Here is a 25,582-nt window from a genome sequence, read left to right on the forward strand (position 1 = left end):
GTATGTTCTCTTATAGTGTACAGAATCGCAGGAAAATTCTGGCATATTCGAAGGAAAACCCAACGCGAAGAATGTCAGTTGAGGCAAAAGCAGCCGATTCGCACAGTGACAGTTACATTATCATGTCGGAGAAGAAATCGCCATGAAAATGCGTTGAAAACAACCGCCATTCATTTCCTCGACCTCTTGAAACGGCTGTGTTCTGCTAATCCCAACAAACCAACTCATCAATCACGCGTTCCAGTCTAGTCTATGTACAATAATGTATGTAATCATTCCTTCTCTTTGTGGAAGAATCCCGTTGCTTCCGCTAAGAAATAAAAAAATCAACAAAGACTCCCTTCCTCCTTCCATGTGTTCTTCACTTTTGTCTGCCACATAACTTTCCTAGGCCTCGATATGAATTTATTTATTTTGAAATTTTTGTAGCTAGACACGTGTCTTGTTGGAGCTCCAGGAGAAGTTGTGTGTTTACACAGATGATTACTGTATTTTTTCCCTTATAAATTGAGAGGGGAGCATTCTTTTTTCTCATCAAATTAATCGATATATACGTTAATCCTTTGCATTTGTGTCTGTAAGAAAATACTCTTTACATCATTTTTTTGAAACATCTGGCTGGTCTTTATTGGAGTGGCGTAGAAGATGGGTGCCATGGCTATTATAGAAAGCTTGAAGGAGGCAGCAGCAACTATTCGCCGGCCCAAGAAGATTAAGCAATTTCAGGTATCCCATTTTTCCTTATACCAAAGATTTCCCTAAGCAAACGAAGTGGGCATATTAATTAATTTAAGCTCTCACGTTATGCAATTGCAGACGGTTGAGTTGAGAGTTCGTATGGACTGCGAGGGGTGCGAAAGAAAAGTGAGGAAGGCACTTGAAAATATGAAAGGTGAGGCGGTGGGTTTCATAAAAAGTTTTTCACTGAAATCTGATCCTTGCACGGGAGTGAGTGTGTGAGTATTAGTATTAACGTGATTTGAGTGCAAACGTAGGCCTAACATCGTTGGAAGTGGATAGAAAGCAATACAAAGTGACAGTAACGGGGTACGTTGATCCGAACAAGGTGTTGAAGAGAGTCCGAAGAAAAACGGGGAAAAAGGCGGAGTTTTGGCCATACAAACCGTACAATCTTGTATCGTCTCCATATGCTGCTGGCTTCTACGATAAAAAGGCCCCCGCTGGTTATGTGAGGAACGCTGACCCCACATTTCCTAACCCCGAGAAACCAGAGGAAAAATACACATCTGTCTTCAGTGACGAAAACCCCAACTCTTGTTCAATCATGTAGACTTTGATGCTCCTCTCTCTTCTCTTCAACTATGTACATAGCAAGTTTTTTATACTATTCACTTCTCCAATTCAATTCATTGTTTTCAATGCACTACTCTGTTTCTGCTCTACCAAAACAGGGGGAAGAGAACAGTTAGTGTAACTGTAGGGATGCTGTATGTTTCTACAAACGAGTATAAATTATTTTGAAGATATGTCATATGGGTTTGTTTGTTTGTAAGAAGCAAAGCCCTATGAAGCAGAGGAATAGTGAGAAGAAAAGAGAGATGGAAGTGGCAAGCTTGATAAAGCCCAATGTCTTTTGTTGCGCTAGAGCTTTCTATTGTATCTGAAAAATTGCAGATTTTCCGCAATTTTATGGAAATTTCCTCAGCTCTGTGATTGTTGGGAACGTTCTGTAATAACAGGTTCTGTTATACTTTGTAATGAAAGAGTGAAGACATTTTCCTCTTTCAGATTAGTTGAGATTAGTAGGATTTGCAATTAGGTTTGGAATGGTTATGTTGGAGACTGTGTGAAGACACGACGTTTTCTTTTGTAGGAAGATAAGAACAAAAGTTGTCCGTCTAGTGGAGCCCTGCTAAAGAGAAATACTTTTATTATTTGCTAAGAGGTAATTCTTTACTGAAGGGAAATGGCTATCTAGTTGCATCAAAACATAGTTTTCTTTTATAGGAAGATAAGAACAAAACTTGCCTGTCTAGTAAGAGCCCTGTTAAAGGGAAATACTTTTATTATTTACTAAAAGGTAATTCTTTATTGAAGGGAAATGGTTATCTAGTTGCATCAAACCAATTTGAAGGGAAATGACTATCTAGTGGCATCAAAACATAAGTTGTGGTATATTCCAAACAATTAAATAGTAAGTATTTGTCATATTTGAATCTTTTAAAATAATTAAATGTTTGTTGTGTATTTAGTTATTTATAATTTATATACGATTCATAATAGAAATATGTTTTACATGTTTATTATATTTATTATTTATTTTATTTGAATATAAATTACTTTAAAAGAAATCAAATCTTACATTTTTTTAATTTTCAATATTAAATTGTAATTGTATGTGTATGTATATGTGCATGTGCATGTGCATGTATGTATATAAGGATGTTGATAGACATAGTCTTAAGCTGGCACCAATATCTATATGAGGTCATTAAATTTAGTAGTGCAAACAAAAAAAAGTGATTCATATTTCAAATAGGATTAGACCTCATTGAAAGAAGAAGGAAAGGAAGAAGTTGAAACAATATTTTACATGTGACTAACATGCACTTGTGTGGAAGAAATACAAATGACAATTAAAGATCAACTGTAAGAGTTTCTGGATTTGAATTATATATATATATATATATATATATATATATATATATATATATGTATGTATGTATGTATGTATGTATGTATGTATGTATGTATGTACACACATCTATATGTGTGTGTGTGTGTGTGTGTGTGTGTGTGTGTGTGTGTGTGTGTGTGTGTGTGTTCTTTTCAACAATTTTGTATTTATGCATAGGGAGACAAAAAGAAAATATGGCATTTTGTTTGCTCCCTAGAGCCACAACTTTGATTCATATGTTTTTATTTGACTCTAAAACCTAATCCAAAATCTAACTTTAATTGTACTTTTATCTAAACCCATAACCCTATTGATAATTCTAAGCCTTATACTAAACATACCCCAAACTCTAACCATTATCATGATGTATACCCTAAAACTCTAACCATAATTTCACACCCAAACCTAAACCCTAACACTATGACAAATCTAAATACTCACTTCATCCCTATCCATGATGTGAATTTTAATTTCAACCACAATCTTTACCCTAAATGGTAATTATATCTATAATTATAGATCTAAACTTATTTATAAGCTAAACCCTATCCTAAACATAATAAGAACATTCAATAATTTAAAACATAACTGGTGTAGGAGAACCTATAAAAAATCCACAACAAGATGCACTAGGAGAATATAAGATATTTATTTATTTATTAAGATCTTTTAAATGTATTTAAAATCAATTTGAGTTAATATGTAAGGCTAAATAAAGCTTTTCAAAAAATAGCATCAAAGTTGCATAGTGAGATCATAAATGGATCCATATGGTCAAATTATGCAAATAAGCCCATGGCAGGGTAATAATGTTCTAAAATGACATATATAGTCTACTTTGATATGTTTTTGATAAAAGAGGTAGGGTAAGGGCCCTTAACCCATAGAACCATCATAGAGAGTAAGTACTCCCCTGGGCTATTACAACCAAACATTAGGCTAAAGCATCATAAACCATCCATGTAACCTATACCTTACAGAAAATTTATCAAAAATAGATAACAACAACACTACTCAAACATCACTATGATTCTTCATAGAATAAAAAAAGAGAGTATTGTTCAGGAAAATCATAGAACTAAGCCTAATTTAAGAAAGTTAAATTGAAATCAAACCAAAAAATATGTCTCCTAATGTTAAGCCAACAAAGACCATTGTTGTAACAATTATCAAACTTAAACATAAAAACATTTAGACTATTCTAAAAGACATAAATATCTTTGTAGCCAAAGATAGCCATAATGCGTAGAAACCAAAAAGCAACATAACTATCAAGCCTACTTGATAGCATTCCAATCCTTCTCTAGTTGGTAGAGCTCATTCTGCCAATTGGTGATGTCTCTAGCTCCCTGCTTTTCCTCCTTTTTTCCTATACTTGCTTCCCTTACATTTTTCATCTTGCTCCTATCGGTGACAAATCCAAGAACAATTCTTTCCTGCATCTCACGTTGAATTTTGTAAAATGTAGAAGCCATGACTCCCAACTTGATGTTAGTGATAACCTCGTTGAACATTTTGTCTAGGAAGTCAAAATCTCTTTGTGTATTATCCAATTAGTTGATTGAACTAGATTCCATCTCCTTTATCCTTTCCTGTAGAGAATCCATTTCAGTCTTCCCTTATCCTGCTCTTCCACAATGTTATTTTGACTCCCCTATTTCTGGGTCTCATCCTTGGTGGGAATCTTCTAGCTATGATTAACCATGCCCAAGTCCACCTCAATTTGTGCCTCCTATTCCTCCATTTCTATCTTCCTCCTCCTCGTCATAACTCTTGTCCTATCCTTTTGCATACTCCTCATCCTCTATGTCAATGTCCTCACTATCATCCAATAATTTTAAGCTTCCAAGTACTTAAATTTCTCTTCTTTAATTTTTATATCCTTCATGTCCTCCCTCATACTCATTTCTTTCTTCATATAGAGGCATTTTGACCTCTCATCTATAGAGTTAGACTCTTAGTTTTTCCCCATAGACTTATTATTTTCATCTTTGCTGATCTCTTCCTTAGACCCCAATTTATGGTATCAGAACAAAATATCAAAATTTTGTTGTTGAATTTCTTGTTTTTCAAATCAAAACCAAATAACACAATTTTATTGTATAATGTTCTAGCCAATGGGGAGAAGAAAACAAAAAACAAAAAATAAAAATAATCCAAATCCATCATCACTAATTTTGATGTGCCATATTAAAGTAACCGATAATAATACCCAAGATCCACCCAACTTCTTAAGGAAATAATCAAAGCTACCTTCAAGTTTTCATGTTCCCTATTATCTCACTTAGGATTGACTAGGGAAAGATACCTTTTAGTCCAACATGCATGAATTTGAATTAACTTTAAGGTTTCAATACATTTTTGAGTTTGTTAGCCATCTCGAAGCATGAATTAAGTAAAAATCAATCATATCTACAACTATAAAATAATTTTGGTCCTCATACCACATGCGTAGGTATTGGCAGTTTCTGATATCCAATATTTCAAAGATCCCTCAATTTTATAGAAGAATTCTCTTGATGCCAAAGTAGGGTGGATCTTTATAAGAACATTATGTCACATTGGTTTCTTGGTCACATAATTTGTATATCCATTTCAATCCTAAGTTTCTTTTTCTCCTTGAAGTTTTTTTTGGAATTTTGCATTTAAAGGGATTCTATTATTAATTTTTAGCACAATGTGTGGTTGTGCTAAAAACATATAAATTTTAGATTTTGATTAGAGGAAAATCATGTTAGATAACTAAGAGGGAGATGGGGTCAATCAACTATCTCCAATTATCCCACAAGCCTTAAAAAATATTCAGGAGTAGTTCAACTTTATATACTTTTTAATCTCAAGCTTGACAACCACATTCAACATTTCATGTTTCACTTATAAACATTTTACTTTAGATTGTTATCTCATTATTTATGACTGTACCAAGCATCAGAGTAACTATTTAGTTTATATCGAGTTGTAACGTGAAACATACAACATGAAATAAACTTTGCAACATATAAGCAATCACATAATTGAAAACATAATTTTAATGTGGAAATCCTCTAAAGGGAAAAACCACCTGGGACTAGAAACTCAAATAATTCACTCTTCTAAAGTGAGCTCTGATATGAGCCAACCTTGTAAAAGGTTTACATACAATTTTTTAATGTGACCTGGTTAGAGGATTTTAATCCAGATTGACCATAAAGATATTAAAGAGGTCACAAAGAATATCAAAAGCATTCAGTAGGAGCTATAAGAAAAGGTGGAAGAATTAGCCTAGCTTTTTCTACCTTATTGTTGTCTCTTTTTGGTTTATTGCTCTAGTTAGGTTTTTTTCAATGTTGTTGGTTTTGGTGTTGACTTTTTCTAGGTTTTGTTGGTTGTGGTTGTTGGTGTGTTTGCTAGTTAGAACACTATATCATTTTGAGACTTTAATTGTTACATCTTTCTATAAAATAAATGGTGTTTCGTGTCCACTATAAAAAAACTTGTTTTAGCCTTAATAAAAAACATTGCAACCTAGTTGTATCATAGAGGTCATGTTAAACAAGTAACAAATCCAATATTATTATATGAATATTTTTAGGAGCCATTGAAAATAATCAAAGGAACAATATCATATTTATGAAGAGAAAAGTACTTATTTTAAGTTTAATGTTTAAAACTTTTTGCATAAGATTAAGGATTAAAAAGGTACCAATCTTCATACTATGAACTATTTCTATATCCAACGACTTAGCAATCAATTTTTATCAAAGCTAGTTATTTCTATTTAATTTTTAAAAATTCTTTGGGCCCCTTTTTCTTGATGACAAATGAGTCACTTTCTCTTTTACTTTTGTTGGGATTTGTAGTGATATAAATGGCCTTTGTTATGATAGAGTTTGAATGTTGTGAAATTTGCAAGGGAGAACCAATTGTCATGCATGATTGAGAGTCATCCTACAATGTAAGCCATATTTTTCACATCACAAAAGTTGAGACTACTAATCATATATCCTATGTATAACTATATAAATAGGTTTCATATGTAGAATATGTTTTTATCATAAATTTTGGTGGGCTTTTGATGATCTATGTTGATGTATTATTCCTTTCTTCACCTTAAGTGAGGGACTTGTGTTTCATCCTTTGTCAATATTATCAATTTTAATGTGAAATTGATTGTTTGACTGATTTTTAGAAATTTGAGTTTACATAGTTGATGTTATGTACAATGAAAAAATCATTTTACACATGACCATTGATTGTTTTATATATTAAAATGTAGCCAAAATGGGGGTTGTCCCAAAACAACAAAAACAAATGAAAATTAGCTAAGAGTCAATACCATTAAATTAACCATCCCCATTCCTTAATATCAAAATCCCCTAAATTAAGATGTTTCTAATTTTACTACTACTACTACTAACAACAATAATGTCTTCATTATACATATAACTAGCCCAAAAATAGTTACTGGGCATAAAACCAATCCATAAAGTATCAACGTAAACAACCTTCTTCTAATTTTACTACTACTACTACTAACAACAATAATGTCTTCATTATACATATAACTAGCCCAAAAATAGTTACTGGGCATAAAACCAATCCATAAAGTATCAACATAAACAACCTTCAGGGCTAAATGACTGCTAACTAACCAAAAAAAAAACCCAAAAAGAGGCACACTGAAAAGGAGCTAACTCTCCTTGCTTTGGTTAGGGGGTTCTCTAAGAGCAGCCCCAACTAGTTTCCTGCCAGAAATCCATATAGAGACTTAGTAGTCTTTGTGTCATTTTCATCAGTAGTTCCCTCCTTGCCAGCTTGTAGAAGGTGAAGGGTAGTCGCAATGGAATGTATGAACCTTGATAATTAATTGTTGATATCTCTTTGGACTGCTCAATGTTATGTGAAATTGATTGCTTGATTGCTCTTTGGACATTTGACAAACATTTTTTCCCTATGTACTTGGGTCTCGCAATATAGATAATGTTTCTTTGTGATTTAATAATGAAGTGATATTTTCTTGTTAAAACTATTCAAATGTATATTATTATAAAGTATTTGATAGATTGAGTTGTTCCTAAATCCAAAATTCCATGTATGATTTTTCTTTTGAACAATTTTTAATTTCTTAAATCTCATATTCTCATATGTGCTTGTTCATGTGATCTAAAGCACTAATATTTGATTACTTCTTCTGCAAGATGACAACACATTTAAATTTGAGTATCTCAAAAATATTATTCTATTGAACACTTATCCTTCATACATACAATCATTGAGCTAGCAAAGTCCATCAAGCACTAATTTTGTTTGTATCTATAAAACCTATTTCATCTTTGAAGACCTAGTGAATGTAACCCGAAAACTTCATTTGTTCCCCCCTGCTATATCTAATTATTGATTTTTTATCCTTTATTACCATATCCCTTTGTTTTAACTCACCAAGGCTATACTAAATAATCCAAAATATTAGTAAATAGTGGCATAAGGAAATGATCTTCCTCTATATTTATTTACATTTTATTTATACATTGGCATGAAGGTCAATTAAATGAGAAAAAATAATGTAACAAATTACACACTCATTTGATAGAGTACATAAATTTGATCTCATGTCTATATCATATGTAAAAAATCATGATATATTCATTATATCATTATATAATCCACAATAGTTAGTCTCATAAAGCATCTCTATGCCTTATACAATATATTGCTTAGTTACCCTCTTAATTACATATCACATATTAGTGGAATCATTAGATGCCACATATTAGTTTGAGAGCTCATATAAATTTTAAATTTTAGAGATTTACCCATGTTTCCAAAAGTTCTATTCATTTAATTTTATTTTCAAAATGAAAAAATACAATTTTCTTCATCTTCTATTGGTCAGTGAGGAAAATGGAAATGAAAAAATGCATTGATATTAAAAAATAAATCAAATTTACCATCAACCTTTCCCTCCACTCATTGTTGCATCATTTAATACTATAATTAATATCATTAATTATTATTAAATCAATGCAATGGTCTTCCTACCATGATAAAGTTTATTTCTTTGTACAATGCTACATTTTTACATTAAATATAGAGATTTCTGCAGAGAGAATGGATAAACTATTGCAGACAAGAGTTAGAAATCTCAACCTATGTTGGCATTTGCAGTGAGCTAAAATCATCATCAATTTCTTGTAGAAAATGGATTGGCTTAAATTTTAGCAAGGTAATTTAGGGTTGTTTTCTTCTTGTTGTAATTTGGGGGAAAAATGTTTCATCATACTTTATTCATGGGGAAATTGGGGAAATTGTTTGATGTTGCCTACGTTACAACAAATGCTCCTTGTTACTTTGGTTTCAAAATCATTTAAAAAATATTCTTTAAGCTAATCAAATTAATTTTCTAAATAAATATATGTTTACGAAACTAGTTTTGTATGCAGAGAAGCTAAGAGTATTTATTACCCAAAGCTTGTAAAGTTTTTGGGCAAGGCATTTTTATGGTTTAGAGGTTCTTAAGAGCTTGAACGGATTTTATATTTAGGAAGAATGTTGTTCGCAAGCATGGTGACATCAGCTACTCATAGCACAATGGAGCAAATATTGTAGTCTTTGAACAAGAAATAAGATTTATTTATCAAAAAAAATCATAGCTACCTGGTTTGAATCATATGTAGATTAGAATCACAAGGACTTCAATTGAGAAGCATTTGCCATAATTTTTGCATGGCAGTTGATTGGAATGAAAACTACAGTACATAAGCATAAGAAATAACACATTCAATGCATCAAACAAAACATTCAAGGTAGAAATCAAGGGTCTATATTCAAAAGCCCCAATGCCCCACTTTCAAATAGGACTAAGCCTAGAACTCATTTCTACAATTAAAAAATTCAACCCAAAACCAAAGCAAGTTTATTTTTAAATTTATGACATTTCAGAGATCATTAAAACATTGATTTTCCAGAATCACAAATGGTATAGACTAAAAACTTTGAATTTATTAGCCTCATTGCCGTCAATATTATTGTTGCATGCTATAGCCATATTATTTTCCTATTTGCATATTTTAAGAGTTATAATTGTTGCATGTTTTAAGAATAGTCAACATGTCACATAGCTTTTGAAGACTTTTGTCTAGCACGATAAACACACATTTTCATTAATTAGACTTAAGTTATGAAGACACTTGATTATCTCACCTATGCATTTAGGATAAAATGGTTTTGAATTTGAATTGTAGAATCTATTATACTATATTTTAATTATTATTATTATTAATTAAAATGATAATTAATAATTATGTTTTTAATATATTTTAATATTTATAATAATTTATTTAAGATACTTTATTTTTTAAAGTTTAAATTTTAATATATTTATTTCAAAGTGAATAGTAGAAAATAAATATTTATTTCAAAGTAAATATGAAAAAAATATTTTTGTTTCAAATTAAGTAGTAAGAAAAATCTCTTCAAAGTGTTTGAACTTTGAATTTTTCAATATTTTAAAAACTCATTATTGGTAGATTGTTTCTACTTAATATTAGATACGTTTAAATTTAAACATTATGTGACAATGCATTCTTTGAAGAATTCTTTCATAAGAATTTTTTAAAACTTTCCACATGTTTATTAAATATTTTAAACAAATATATTATAATACGATAGCATTCATTTTTCACAAAAACAACCATTTATTAAAAATTCTAAATAATAATGTTATCAATCTTAAATGAGCAAAATCTACAGGAACAACATAGACCAATGCAAGTTCCATGTCTTTATACTGCACTCAACTCTTACTTCAAAACCCACCATACTAAAAGACAGGAAATTTGATACTTGCGCCCTTGTCTACATTGTTTCTCACTCATTCTTCTATATAATTACTTCACCACTTCATTACATCTTACGTATCATCTATGCAATACATGTATGATTTAGTAGTCCCTCTTGATATACGTCATATATGTGCTATACTTATGGTGACTTTTCCATATATTACATTATGTTTTTCACGATGAATCACTGTTAGAGCCCATTCGATTGATAATGCATCAGTCTGCTAATGTCATCTACACTTCAAACGCATCCCACTATTCGCAAAAAACTTTGTTTCCTCACATAATGTTCTTTTAATTCTACCGTCTACCGACAAACTCACTTAAAAAGGACCGGTAAGTACCGGAACTTGAAACGATAAAGATGAACCGGCTCAACTTCAAAGAACACGCGTGCTTTCTATAAGCTTTCCACAAATGCCGAAAGTTTGGACTAAATGCACCGACATTATCTTTTTCCATTGGAACAATTCGCAATCACGATTAGACCGTTGATTGCAAATTTAAACGCTTTATAAGAGGTGGCGTCTGTTGGTTGGATCCTCGATTCGACCCATATCATCCGGTTTATCCAACATTTAACTTCGCCCATTTCTTCTCTGCCTGCCACGCTTACAAACGGACAAAATGGAGATACAAGTGACAGACTGCAACTCCTGTCAAATTTTCTTCTCCTTTGAGGTTTCCAAGCGTACGCGTTTCCATAAAGAGGCAAAGCTTACGAGAGGAGCACGTGCACTTCTGATGAATGTCCGTTGAGAAAAAGCAATTCTCTTTCACCTTTTCGGTTGAACGCCTACATTTGCATTCTGCATTTCGGAGAAGCAATTTCATGTAGAACGACCGCTATTCATTTATCCTGAATTTTGAAACGGTTATTCTCTGCCATTCCCAACAAACCAATCAAGGTCTTCATCTAAAATAATATATGTTTTGACAACCCTAAACTATGGCCCATCCCTCCCCTTGGGCCCCACTGTTACTTCACCGAAGAAGCAAACCAAGATTACCTTCACCCTTCTCCACGCATTTTCTCTTCTGCTGCCACGTTGCTTTTTGAAGGCTTTCACCTGATTTTAAGACTTCCGAATGCAGACACGTGTCCTCGTAGCTTCAACATGAATAATTTGTTTATTTAGATCTCTCCACCCATCGTCTTCCTTATAAATTGAGAGCGAAGCATCCGTTTTTCTTCATCAATCGAATCGATCTTTTTAACAATCCTTTCTACTTGTGTCTCCAAGACGATCTATTCTTTACATTTTGTTTTGAAACATTTGAGCTCGCTCTTTATTTAACGCCGAAGAAGATGGGTGCCATGGCTCTGATAGAAAGCATGATGGAGGCAGCAACTATTCGCCGGCCAAAGAAGATTAAGCAGTTTCAGGTATCCCCATTTTCTCTTCTTTTCTCATCATGATATACATCAGATCTCATGAAGCAAAGGGCGCGGTTTGTTAATTAATCATTCATGTTATGCAATTGCAGACGGTCGAGTTGAGAGTTCGTATGGATTGCGAGGGGTGCGAGAGAAAAGTGAGGAAATCGCTTGAAAATATGAAAGGTGAGATCTTGTGAACATTTTCCATTCAAATCTGTTTCGGAAATTGGTAGTGGGAGTCATGAGTATCAATTAACATGATACGAGTGCAAATATTGCAGGCGTGAGATCGTTGGAGGTGGATAGAAAGCAATTTAAAGTGACGGTGACTGGTTACGTGGAGGCGAGCAAGGTGTTGAGGAGGGTGAAAAGGAGGACTGGGAAAAATGCGGAGTTTTGGCCATACAAGCCGTACAGTCTGGTGTACTACCCATATGCTGCTCAGGTCTATGATAAAAAGGCCCCCGCCGGTTATGTGAGGAACGTGGACCCCACCTTCCCAAATCCTCAGCAGACTGACGAAAGATACACATCTCTCTTCAGCGACGACAATCCAGAAGCCTGTTCAATTATGTAGACTTTCACGCTCTTCTCTGCTCTCTTGTTTTGTCAACTTTTGTGTATATAATTACTGTTGTAAATATCTCGGATTCATTTCATTCTTTTCAATTCGCCACACTGTTTCTGCTCTACTTACGGTAACAGGGGAGAGAGCAGTTAGTGTAGGGATGATGTACACACTTATACATAATTTTTAAAAAAAAAAGTGGGATCGTTCTGTTTAAGGGAAAGCTATAAAGTATAGTTCTGCAGTTGGTGTACATGCGCTATTTGGTTATGATGAAGTAAATAGTTCATTGGGAATTAGTGAGATGGGTTTCCTCCTTGCGGAGAAGCTAAGCCCTGAGAAAAGAGAGACGGAAGTGGCAAGTGATGTCTTTCGCAACATGTACAGTTGTGAAATTTTGTAGATTTCAGACAATTTTATCGAGAAATTTTCTCTCGTATGTAATAATTTTTATTATTGGTTAGCAAAAGATTCTGCTCGACTTTGTAGTCGAGGAATGGTTTTTCAATTGTATAAGAGACTCTCAGCTTTGGAAAGATTCTGCAAAGGCACGATCTTTTCCTTCATAAGACAATAGAAAATACTTATTGACGACTGGGGCATCTACATGTCAGATAATAATGTTTTATTATTATTTATTATTTACTAAATAGTAACTCGATTATGGAAGGCTTAGAAAAAGAATTTACGTGGTAAATTTTAATCTATTTGACTCTTTCATAATAGAATGTTATTGTTTAATTTGAAATGGTGTTTTTCCTTTTAAATAAGGTAATTTATTATTTCATCATTATTATTTTGTTAAGATTAAATATTATTATGTAAGTTTGAGTGAAGTAGAACTAAGGAATACTTAGAAATAAGAGGTTCACAATTTACTATTGTATTGTAGGCTCTTGCTTACTTTATAAATGGTATTTTAATAAATGTAATGTTTATATATTTATGATATCTTTTGGTTAAATATAAATAAGTTAAAAATTAAGAATTTTGTATCCTTCAAATTCTAACATCGTATTCTATTCTAGAGTACCTAATAGTGTGTCTAGCAACACCCATCACTAGTATCAAATCACACAAGCAGTTGTTGAAGCACAGTCCATTTTGGACATAGGATAGATGAGATAGAAAAGACTTAAGCAAATGTAGATGTAAAAGACAGTACCTTAAAGGCAAGAAGCGACCTAGTCTAATTTCTCGGTCAAGACCTTGCAACAAAGTCATAACTAAGGATAGCAATAGGACTTACTTTGTTCATTATAACATGTTGTAGATTGTAAATTTTGAACAAGAATAAACAATATGATAGAAATCTTAAATTTGTATTGTTACACATTTTGCTCTAAATTAGCTCATAATAAACTAAACTTTTGGTGAACATTGGCATGATTCTATTCAACAATGAATGTGAAAGGATCGGAGACAAATCCAAAATGGGGAGATTACTAGATGTCGACATTTCCTTTAAAGTGGGATCTCTCTTAATTACATGCAAACTTGATTTATGTACTCCTCTTCCTAGTGGATGTCATCAACACTTGACTCTGAAGAATTAAACAGAGTAATTTAAAATAGTTGTGGTTGAAAAGGGATATATTCCATTAATTTCTACATGTAAAATTGGCTTCATAGAGCACAAAAATCAAGGAAAATATTTTCATTGTTATATGAAATATTAGAGCTCTAAGTTGAGATGATGCATGAAATTTTTTGGCTTCAATTAAAAGAGAATTCAAAAGATGTGAAGTAATTAGATAAGTTACATCTTATTTTCTTGACATAAAACCTTATTTTCCTTTGTAATCTATATGATAGCCTTGGCAAAAGTTATGGAGATTTTTAAAATGAATGATTCTTTAATGAAACATGGCTTCTATTTATCTTTGGATTTAATTTGGTGGAATATTACAAACATATCACAATGAATGACTGCCTATTAGTTTTCCATGATATGTGCTTTGTTTGTATAGAAGAGGGGCTCAACAATTTAAGAACTTAAGGAAATATCTTGACATATATGTTACTACTTGGAACCCTAGTTCTATATCCACAAAAATTTAATACATTTTTCCTTTCTCCACTTGATGACTCATGCTCATTGAGCATAGATGAGATCTTCTTTACAAATCCTTCACATGATTATGAAGAGATAGTGAATTGTCTCCAATGATGCACAAAATGCATAGAACATGTCTTTGCAAGAAAGGGAAGAAAATGGAATGTCACTATAGAGCTCCATGGATAGAAAAAAAAGTATTTCTACACTTATACTTGATGATGTTGGGTAGAACAAATATGAACTTTCTAGAAATGATGAAAAGTTAAACATACAAAACCCTAAAATGATTTTGATATTGAGAGCCAACATAAATTGCCAACATGTTGTTTCACAAGAACTTGTTTTAAAATAAATTTCAAAGTATGCATCAAAATAAGAAAGAACATACATGACTTGCTTTGAAATGTTGAACATAATAACAACAATGTGACATGTAGAACAAGTCGCCCTCATAAGATTGAGAGCATTGAAAGGGATTTAGATGATCTTCTCAAGAAAATGGATTTATGTTCATGATAGTTTACTAGTCTTTTCGTTTGTTGGCATGTATTTTTTGCCCAATGGTGTTTTTTCTTGAAATAGGTTTTAAGGTTTTATATTTTAGTTAGTTTGCTCTATTTTTTCTCAATGTTGATGTCCCGTGTTGAGCAATTGTTTTGTTAATTGGGATTTATTGTATATCTTTATGTCATGAGACTATTTAGGGTTTTGTGTACTTTTCAAAACTTGATTTTTCCTTAATCAAAACAAATTTCTCTCATATCGCTATATGAGAGCTTAATTAATTGAAGATGATATCAGAGACCTGGCTCTAGATCCTCTTCATGGAGTGTTGGGAACTACGAAAGCAATATCATTGTATTCCCTTAGGCTGAAAAAATGGACCTTCCACTTATCAAATTGCTTAATATGAAATGTAGGACTCTTGAGGGCAGAATCAATGAGATGGAGGCCAAGAGTAGGTAGAAGGATAGGCTTACAAAATAGCAGGGGAATCAAGAGGTTATTGAAGAGTTGAGAAAGAAAATAGACAAAAAAGAAAGAAGCACTAAGGAGGTGTTTTCTAAATGCAAGAGATTGGTGGACTCTTCGGTGGACTATTTGAATAGGGTTTTGAATGTCACGAAATGAGGCAAGGAGTTCAATTTGGTATTGGACCTGGAGGAACTAGAAAATGATGAGGAATAAAATAGACTTGGTATATGAGCTTGCTCTAATACAACAAAGAAAAAAAAGAGGTAGGCTCAAATTTAACAATGTGACATGAAGAAGTTCATAGAGTAGATTAAAGATATCCAATAGGAGTTGAAGGAAAAAATCCAAGAGTTGTCTTAGGTTGTTTTTTCTTGTTGTGGTCTCTTTAGGTCTTGGTTTCTTTTGGTTGGCTCTTATTTCATTCCTTTTTGTTTTTGGGTTTTGGTGCTGGCTTTATCTAGGTGTAGCTGGCAATTGTAGTGGCTGTATTTATTGGTCAATACATTATTTTGTTTAAGGGATTTAACACTCTTTTTATTTCTGTAAAACAATTGGGTTTTCAGTTCCCCTAGATGAAAAAAATGTTGTAACTTTAATAAAAAACAACTAGCTCTCCTCTCATTTTGAAAATTCATGGCTTAAATTGTTGCCAAATGTGACATAGGAGCATAAGGAACATGTCATATGCTTCAAAAATTATCACTTGTCGTTTGCAATTGACCACTTACATCTCTAAATGTTGGATAAAAGGTTTTCCATTGAATAAATAGAATATCTCATGGGATCCAGGTGCATTAAAGCTACTTGAAAGCCTACATGAAGTGACCTCCTGAAATTGAAACACTAACACTATTGAAATCTGCAACATCTTACTCCTACTCACCAAGCCATAGAAAATGTCAATGAAAAGAAAGAGATGTAAAAGCCATTTTCAATTTGTACCCAAAGTTCTATTCCATTTTAAAGGAGGATTTAGAACAATTTGAAACATTATTGTTGGAGTGAGCTACTACTATACAACCATTTTTCTCATATGGAAAGTTCTAATAGTAGGCTTAACAAGGAATCAATCATTTGCAATTATAAGAAGATGAAAGCAACCAATTATGATGTTTTGCATGTTATTCACAACACCCATGTTGAGATATGTTTAAAGAACTGTCAAAGTGATAATAAAATGGATATGACAAAGTCAATAGATATGAAGGAATAACATTTACTTTCTCAAATGGGCCCCACAAACAATAAAGCCATAGATGATCTTTAATTTCTTGGAAGGAAAGAGTTTGATACCTTTTACAAATGGGATCCTATTCAAGTGCCACAATAGTTGCATGAAATTGCAACACAATATATAAGCATGAAAAAACAGTTGAATGCATATCATCAAATTGTCCACATCCTAACTAAAAATTATTTGAGGAGAAAAAATGGGATCTCAAGATTATTATAGACTATAATGTATGCCCCTCTTCTAAACCATTGTATATGATTATACAAGAATTGAGAGGTAAAGGAAAATCCAACTTGATAGATTGCATAAAACATGCACTCAAAAAAAAATCAGACCATCAAAATAACCCACTGCTAACACTAGCCCTTACAAGAGTTGTAGCATTAAATATCAATGCATCAACAATACATTTAGTGCTTCCTATTAAAGAGATGTAACCTTTGCAAAGCTAGACATTGCCAACATTCCAAGAAGACTTTAAAGATGATCAAATATATTCTCATTGATAAAATGAGTTTCATAGACCCAAAGTTGGTTCTCAAAATAAATAGAAGACTTCGTGAAGTATACCACCACAAGAAACACCAATGCTTTGAATGGTTGTGCCACTAATATTTTGGTTGGAAGATCTTGCACAATTTCCTCCTAAATTATTGACAAGCCTATTTATGCATAATGTTCAACTACTACAATATTGCGAGATTAATTCACAATAATGGTCACATTACAGACATTTTTTTGTTAGGAAGGAGAGTCTACAAGGAAAGCACTATTTCACAATGTGTTGCAAATTATATGAAATGCTGAACCAAAATTGGACGATTGGTTGGTCCTAATGACACACATAGATAACCTCCTCACATTGATGGAGATGAAAAATTTGACAAGTTAATGCATTTGTTTTCACAAATGATTTAGTTAAACTACACTACTAAAAAATGCTAAAAATGTTGAACCACACAATTGCATTGAGCTCTACAAAAAGCACTAGAAATATAGTAGAAAAAGCAGGCATTGAGGATCAACTCGAAAAACATGTGCTACTATGTTAAGGAAAATGTGTCATGCTCACAATAAGCATGTGCACATAAGAAAGACTTTTCGATGGAGCTCTTGGTGAGGTTATTGGAATCACATACACTTCTACTTCAAAACCACCTACTATTCCAATGTACATTGTTCTACATTTCAATAATTATAGTGGCTCATCTTGGAATAAAGAAGATCCTAGGACTCAGAGGCAAATATTGCTCACAATGGCATGGGTTATTACCATACATAGTCCCAAGGCCTAACATTGGATAAATCAACTATTCATATTGGTAGCATGGAAATACATGGGCTAACATTCACTGCAGTGTCCAAAGTCAAATCTTTATATGATCTCCACATCAAAAAAAGTTCCCCTAGAAAAGATAAGCCAAAATGCAAGGGAATTCATACACAATTCACCTACAACAACTCTATCTCTTTACCAAAAAATGGGTGATAGATTCTATACTATACATCTTCAACATTTCCATTTCACATTCACTTTGCCTTATAGAATTCATTTCATCATTAGTATTTCTGCTACTTGATGCATAACATTGATCTTTAACAAATCTTGTTCAGTAGATATCAATTCCCATGAGTACATCTTTTATAGAAAGAAAATAAAATGTGGTAGATCCCAAGAAGTGATGTACACATTTTCCAACAAATGTGTTGGTCCTCTAACACTTTTTTGCAAGAATTGTGGTTGTGTTGATCGTCACCTCTTTCCCTTAAATATTTCATAAACATAAATCTTCCTCTCGAAACATTTTGCACAAAACATTAGGTGCAATCTCCAAAGACTTTTCTCCAAAATTTTTTTATACAAAACAATACATCAAATTTAATTTCGAACAAATTTTTCTTCCTTTCTATTCTTCAAAATCATTGCTACTATATTCCAAATATTTTCTTAAAAGACTTTCAATTTTTCTATTTACTCTTCCCTATGTCTATAACAAGTTTGCAAATACAAGATACTAGTAAAATGAGGCTCGATAATAAATTTAAAGAGGGGAATGGAGCATCCCAGATGACGAAGAAAATAAAACACTTGAACAAATAAGTAAAGATTGGTTATATGCTCCTTGCAATATTGCAAAACAAACTATATCACATAACTGTCTCGAGTGAATGAAGAGTGAGTCTACAAGACAATATCAAGGCTTAAGGAAGAAATACAGTTACAGGCATGCCCCAAGCACACAAGTGTACTGTACTTAACAAAGTTTTCCTACTGTTTATTGATATATTTAATTATATTCTTGCACTCAAATAGAATTGGTGGAAAAAAAAAAAACTTCCCTTTACTATACATACTTGACATATACTACAAAATGCACCACTGACTAAATTTAAAAAAACAAAAACACAATGATTTTTTTTGAAATTAAGTATTTGATCTTTATGATCTCTATATTTTGTGATAGGAAATAACAAAATTTTTGAAAAAAATTCGCTGTATTTTTATAAATCTGAACAAGAATCATGTTTGACTTTTTTGATCTTTAGCACATTTTGTCTAGAGATTAACCAGCACAGGACATATCTAACACCTATCTAACACCGGACATAGCTACCTATCGATATATTACACCTTATTCGATACAATTGCTAGTTAAAACTAATGCGAGAGTTTTGAGTGCTACATCTAGACGTTGGATGACCACAGCGTACGACTCCCAATTCAAATCCGTTACGATTTCAACATAGAGACAGACAAAGCTCGTAATGCGAATATTACTTTCCAGCAGCAGCATCTTTGAGCGATGGGTCAACTCATAATAATAATGAAGGGAAACCAGTGAAGGACACGTGTCCATTCTTAGCTGCTAATTGCAAAGCGAAGTCTGTAAGCTGTGGCGCATCTGAATTGGATTCTCGATTAGAGCCATATAATCATCTGCCATTACACACTTCCACTCATTTTCTCTCCTGCTACGAAACTGTGAGCAGAAGAGATGGAGGTGCCACAATTTGATAAGATGGGTTTCATTTCCCTCATACATCACACGATTACACGGATCTGAGATTATCATTTTTCACACGCAACATTTGAGAAAACAATATATTTCCTTTTCAGTCCGTTTAATCGTAATCATAATGACAACGGAGTGTCCTTCTCTTCAGTAAGCCAGCTTCGCTTCAAGCAGGAACTTTTTGGCATTTTGTATTGATAAACTCACTTGAACAACACGTCCGTTTTCGATGAATGTCAGTTGAGAGAAAAGTAGACTAATCGCACTGCGACACTTATTCATGTCGGAGAAGAAATTGCCATGAATTAACTCACGACAGCCATTCAATATTTACTTGACCTGCTTAAGCGGTTACATCATCCCGCCATTCTCAACTAATCACCCAGCAGCATATTTTATTTATAACTATGCTATCATTCACTCCCGTCAGCAAAATATCTCGTTAGTTCTCCGAAGCAGCAGAGAATATCTTTATACATCTCCGCCAATGCCACGTAGCTTTTCTACTGTTAGATCTGTACTTTCCTAGGAAGACACGTGTCTTCTTAAATATCACTGCATCAGATCACATAACATTCCTTATAAAATTGCATACCGCGCCTTAGTTTCGGTCGTCAATCCGATCGCAATATTCCTTATTCCTTTGTATCTGAGTCTGCAAGAGAAGATTCTTTACATTATTTTTCTGAAACATCTGAATTGCTCTTTATTCGAGAGGCGTGGTCGAACATGGGTTTTAGAGCTATTTTAGAAAGCTTGATGGAGGCAATAGAATCTATTCGCCGGCCCAAGAAACTTAAGCAATTTCAGGTAACCAGTTCTCTCTTGTTTTCTCCTTAAACATTAGATGTGATGAAGCCAATAAAGTAGCATGTTAATTAAGGATTGGTGTTATGCACTTGCAGACGGTTGACTTGAGAGTTCGTATGGACTGCAAGGGGTGCGAAAGGAAAGTGAGGAAGTCTCTTGAAAATATGAAAGGTAGGTCGTAAACACTTTTCATTTATTAAACATGTAATTCCTTGCAAAGGGTGTGAGTGAGAATATTAGTAGTATTGACGTGATATGAGTGCAAATGGTAGGCATAACATCGTCAGAGGTGGATAGAAAGCAATACAGAGTGACGGTAACGGGGTACGTGGATCCGAACAAGGTGTTGAGGAGGGTGAGAAGAAAGACGGGAAAAAAAGCGGAGTTTTGGCCATACAAGCCGTATAATCTGGTATCGACTCCATATGCAGCTGGCTTCTACGATAAAAAGGCCCCCGCTGGTTATGTGAGGAACGCTGACCCTACCTTTCCTAATCCGCAAAAACCAGAGGATAAATACATCTCTGTATTCAGTGACGACAATCCAAACGCTTGTTCAGTCATGTAGATTTCGATGCTCTGCTATATTCTTCTGTTCAAATATGTAAAAATATTGTCCAATTCAATTCATTGTTTTCTATTAACTGCTCTTTTTCTCCCCTGTATCATAACAACGGAGAAAGGAGAGTTAGAGTAGGGATGATGTACAGAATTTGTATATTTTTTCGAAAGAACGTGAGATGGGTTTGATTGTTGCTGAGAAGATCAAAAGCAGACGAATATTGAGTAGAAAAGAGAGCGATAGAAGAAGAAATGACTCCTGACAAGCTTGATAAAGCTGCCCGATGTCTTTTGTTGCGCTAGAGTTTTCTATTAGATTTACAAGTCGTAAAGTTGGGAAAATTTGTAGAGTTCACAAAATATTATCTAGAAATTCCTCAACTCTGAAATAGTCTGAAAAGTTCCATTACTAAAAGGTTCTCATATACTTTGTAAATCAAAGAAATCCTGTTCTCTTCAGCTTAGTAGGATTTCCAATTAGGTTTGGAAAGATTCTATGTAAATAGAAGATGTTTTCTTTTATAATGTCGAGTGGAGCCCTCTACATGTTAAAAATTAATAAATTTTTATATCCTACTTGGAAATTCCAAAGTTCTCCATAGTGATATGTTCACCAAATCTTTCTATTAAAAACCAAAACTTGATTAGAGTGTGAAATTTAAATTTCAAAACTTTAAAGTATTTTATGTTGAAAATTTCTTTAATAAAACTTTGGAATTTAAATGTGCAAGACTTGTCAATCTTGTTAGAAATTTTATTATTATTTTTTATTTTATAATATAAAGTAACAATTTCAAAAAAATGTCTATTCTTATCATGTGAAATTAAAATTTGAAACTTCGATTAATATAATTTAAGAGTTTAAAGTTTGAAGTTTTACAAGTAATTAAGGGAACATAAAATTGAAGATTATGAATTAATTTTCAAGAGTTGAAAAATTACATGAGAATCTTTTGCTTTTTGGTTGAAACGTGTTTTTGAAATTAAAAAGCAGGCAAAAATGGAGGCTGACCTACATACAAAATCTATAAAAAAAATAATAGTTAGGAAAGTAAGTAGTTAACCTATTCCCCTTATTAGTTTTAAAAATCCCCAAAACAGAGTATCAAAAAATCTAATAGTACTAATCGAGATAATAATCATGATATACAAATACAATAATTATGATCAGTCCTAAAAAGCACAATAAACAAAGCCCATATGTAAATAGACGATGTTTTCTTTGGAAAGATTATGTTAGAGATTGTGTAAATAGATGATGTTTTCTTTTATAATGTTCAACAGAGCCCTCTACATGCTAAAAATTAATATATTTCGATAATCTACTTAGAAACTCCAAAGTTCTCTGTAGTGATATGTTCACTAAATCTTTCTAAGAAAAACCAAAACTTGATCTAAGTGTTGAAATTTATCTTTCAAAGTTCAAAATTTTAAATGTTGAAAATTATCTTAACAAATTTGAAATTAAATTTTCAAAAACTTTTCAATCTTTTCCAAAAATTTAATTGACTTATAAGGTAAAAGTTTCACCTAATCTATCATGAGAAATTTAAATTTGTGATGCACAACTTATTTAGGCTATAAAGTTTATTATTTAATTTTTTAAATTTTGAACACTAAAAAGTAAGATAGCATTAAGATAAAAAATGGAACTTTTTCATATAATTTGAGAGTTAGTAATATTTTACATAAAGTTTGAAGTTTTACAAGCAACAAAGGTAGTACAAAATTTGAGGTTACAAATTATTTTTCATGAATTACAAAATTACATAAAAATCTAATTTTTTTTTGTCAAAATGTGTTATTTAAATTTTTTATAGTGATTTTTAATTTTTGAGTAATCTCATTGTGTTTTTGTACTTAATTTCATTAATAATGCATAATATGAACATCACAATAACATGTAGAAGTCTATGTTAATATTATATTTGTATCATACATGTCTTACTAATGTCATACACATAAACTTTTAACAATAGACATTACTTTGACTTACACAAATTCAAACATATTTTATATATGTTTAACTTTTCATATTTTAAATATAAATTTACATGATTAAGTTTTATCTAACAATAAATGGAAAAATATTAATACAATAAATATTAAAAAAACCTAAATGATAAATGATAAATAGTTTCAAAACTAGCATAAACAAACTTTGATAGTTTTTATTTTATGGGTTTAGAGGACCTATTTCATCCACACTATTTACTATGATTAGTAATATCTTTCAATTTGTTTTAATGTATATCTAGTTAAAGCTCCCCACAAAAAAAATCTTGGAAAACTTACTTTACTAGATGTCTATAATTGTTAGAGAATATTAACGATTTTGAAAGTAATTCAATTGTAATAATTCCCGATACCTATTCTCCATTTCTATATTCCAGTATATGCATTTGACATATGAAAAATAAGACATATTAATTATAAAAATGAATTTGTACTAGTAACAATTTGCACATTACGATTGGACCATTTTTATGGGGATGGCTTAAATATCACACACTAAGCTTCAATTCAAGACTAAAAGTGTTAACTAATCAAAGTTGACTTATTTTTTCCAATCTTAATTTTCTCCTTAGTGTGTGATGTTTAAGATTGGCCATTTTATGTGCATTTAAAAGTTGGTTGGACAAATAAGTGAAGGACATGTATACATCTACATTTATCTTAATAGTAAGAATTAAAGAGTCACAATTGAACTATAACAAACAATCTTATTGGTTGTGGCATTTTTTGGGGTCTTAATTGGAGCTATAATATCTGCTATCACTCTCTCAACTTATACAACTTCAAATCATTAAAATCTCTCTACCCATCACATTTAGAAATGGATAAAATGATCTTTAATTTCATTTCCTTGGGCTATACCATAGATTGATATGTGCATGTCATTATTTAATGCATAATGGGCACATATATTTTCCTTTTATTCCATTTAGTCATTATGAAAGTGAGAGTAAAAGTGATCTCATCTTGATTAGTAGGCTAGCTTATCATTTAAAATGTACAAAATTTTAAAACTAGCACTTGCACCTTTGAGGGGTGCAAGGGTTTAGCTAATAGTCTTATATAGTCATGAAAATTAAGTGTGTATGGATTATTATTTATTTTGTGGTATCTTTCTAAAGTGAAAGTAGGTTGCATGATCCTCATCTTAAATTATATTATCACTATTTTAAATATATATTTCCTCACCATGTGTTAGCACAATTTAAACCCATTCCTTATCCTAATTAAATCCTTAGCAAAATGTTACCCTATGTTCGACCATAAACCTATCGAAAAAATATTCTAATTAAGTCATAGGAAAAAATAATAATCCTAGTTGAAGTCCATTATGATTAAAAACTAATGCTAATATTGTTGAATCATAAGCACAATTCTATCCCTAATTAGACAATTATTCTAAACCTAACCCTAATAACATTTATAAGTCTGCACTAATTGTACCCAAAACCCTAACTCTAATAATAATGTATACCATAGAACCTTATTTAGTGAAACATAAGCCAAACTCTTAATATATTATAGGTATAAAAAAGTATAATCCTAATTTAAGCCCATTATGATTAAACACTAACTCTAATATTATTAAATCATAAGCACAATTCTATCACTACTTAGACAATAATTCTAAACCTAACCCGAATTTAATTTACAAGTCTTGCACTAATTGCACAAAAAATCCTAATTCTAATGATAATGTATACCACAAAACCTTATGGAGTGAAACATAAGCCAATCTCTTAATATATTCTATGTATAAAAAAAGTATAATCCTAATTTAAGCCCATTATGATTAAACACTAACCCTAATATTATTAAATAATAAGCATAATTCTATCCCTAATTAGAGAATAATTCTAAACCTAACCCTAATATCAAACATAAGCCAAACTCTTCTATGTATTAAAAAAGTATAATCCTAATTGAAGCCCACTATGACTAAACATTAACTCTAATATTGATGAATCATAAGCATAATCCTATCTCTAATTGGAAAATACTTCTAAACCTAACCCTAATATCATTTAAAAGTCTTGCACTAATTATACCTAAAACCCTAACTCTAATCATAACATATGCCGTAGAACCTTATGGAGTGAAACATAAGCCAACATACTAATATTATATGTATAAAATATGATAGAAATGTATAACAATAAAGTTTTTGTGTAAAAAAAAATTTAGTTTTCATATTTAGTATGTGTATGAACTTGATTCTAATTAAATCCTATACTACATTGTATGCATTATTATATTTAAATAATTGTTAATCACTTTTTCTTTGGTTCCTAATTTAATGTCACATGGAGTGAAACATAAACCTAAATCTTAATGAGAGACATAAAGTGATTCTAACCCTATGAACACAACCATAATCATTCACATATTAATTTATTTTATGAGGAGAGATCTTATTTCCATGTTTTCAAATCACTAGTGGTACATATGCTATCAAAGTATTGGCATAAATTGATTCTAGGGTTTTAATAGTACATTAATTTCCCTA

General features: G+C 31.9%; 3 protein-coding genes across 5 annotated transcripts in view; all 3 read left to right on the forward strand.

Moving 5' to 3' along the window:
- Nucleotides 1-231: 231 nt before the first annotated feature.
- LOC149555215 (heavy metal-associated isoprenylated plant protein 20-like) lies at nt 232-1,684 on the forward strand. 2 transcript variants are annotated; one of them, XM_089829293.1, is made up of 4 exons: nt 524-573; nt 622-726; nt 817-892; nt 996-1,684. In XM_089829293.1, the coding sequence occupies exons 2-4, from the start codon at nt 646-648 to the stop codon at nt 1,289-1,291; spliced, it is 453 nt and encodes a 150-aa protein (XP_089685419.1). In that variant the 5' UTR covers nt 524-573; nt 622-645; the 3' UTR covers nt 1,292-1,684. The 2 variants fall into 2 exon arrangements, with proteins under 2 accessions (XP_089685418.1, XP_089685419.1); XM_089829292.1 differs by having other exon boundaries at nt 232-726.
- A 9,983-nt stretch (nt 1,685-11,667) lies between these two features.
- LOC149555216 (heavy metal-associated isoprenylated plant protein 23-like) overlaps nt 11,668-25,582 on the forward strand; it is a 263,404-nt gene continuing 249,489 nt past the window's right edge. The window contains exons 1-3 of one of the 2 annotated variants that reach the window (XM_089829298.1): nt 11,668-11,845; nt 11,947-12,022; nt 12,121-12,768. In XM_089829298.1, the coding sequence (XP_089685424.1) occupies nt 11,768-11,845; nt 11,947-12,022; nt 12,121-12,416 (450 nt within the window). In that variant the 5' untranslated portion in view covers nt 11,668-11,767 and the 3' untranslated portion in view covers nt 12,417-12,768. Of the gene's footprint in view, nt 11,846-11,946; nt 12,023-12,120; nt 12,769-25,582 lie in introns of those variants that run through there. The other variant, XM_089829299.1, reaches the window with a different exon arrangement.
- LOC149555217 (heavy metal-associated isoprenylated plant protein 20-like) lies at nt 20,295-21,659 on the forward strand. Its single transcript, XM_089833603.1, has 3 exons — nt 20,295-20,499; nt 20,595-20,670; nt 20,772-21,659. The coding sequence occupies exons 1-3, from the start codon at nt 20,419-20,421 to the stop codon at nt 21,065-21,067; spliced, it is 453 nt and encodes a 150-aa protein (XP_089689729.1). The 5' UTR covers nt 20,295-20,418; the 3' UTR covers nt 21,068-21,659.

Source organism: Cupressus sempervirens, chromosome 5, assembly GCF_028749045.1.
Source record: "Cupressus sempervirens isolate cs-2001-9-10 chromosome 5, ASM2874904v1, whole genome shotgun sequence".
Lineage (NCBI taxonomy): Eukaryota > Viridiplantae > Streptophyta > Pinopsida > Cupressales > Cupressaceae > Cupressus > Cupressus sempervirens.

Excerpts from the sequence above, each read along its gene's own strand:
- LOC149555215 (XM_089829292.1), top strand. The coding sequence starts at position 646 with ATGGGTGCCATGGCTATTATAGAAAGCTTGAAGGAGGCAGCAGCAACT. Across the intron at positions 727-816 it reads AGAAGATTAAGCAATTTCAG|ACGGTTGAGTTGAGAGTTCG; the intron begins GTATCCCATTTT and ends ATGCAATTGCAG. Across the intron at positions 893-995 it reads GGCACTTGAAAATATGAAAG|GCCTAACATCGTTGGAAGTG; the intron begins GTGAGGCGGTGG and ends GTGCAAACGTAG.
- LOC149555217 (XM_089833603.1), top strand. The coding sequence starts at position 20,419 with ATGGGTTTTAGAGCTATTTTAGAAAGCTTGATGGAGGCAATAGAATCT. Across the intron at positions 20,500-20,594 it reads AGAAACTTAAGCAATTTCAG|ACGGTTGACTTGAGAGTTCG; the intron begins GTAACCAGTTCT and ends ATGCACTTGCAG. Across the intron at positions 20,671-20,771 it reads GTCTCTTGAAAATATGAAAG|GCATAACATCGTCAGAGGTG; the intron begins GTAGGTCGTAAA and ends TGCAAATGGTAG.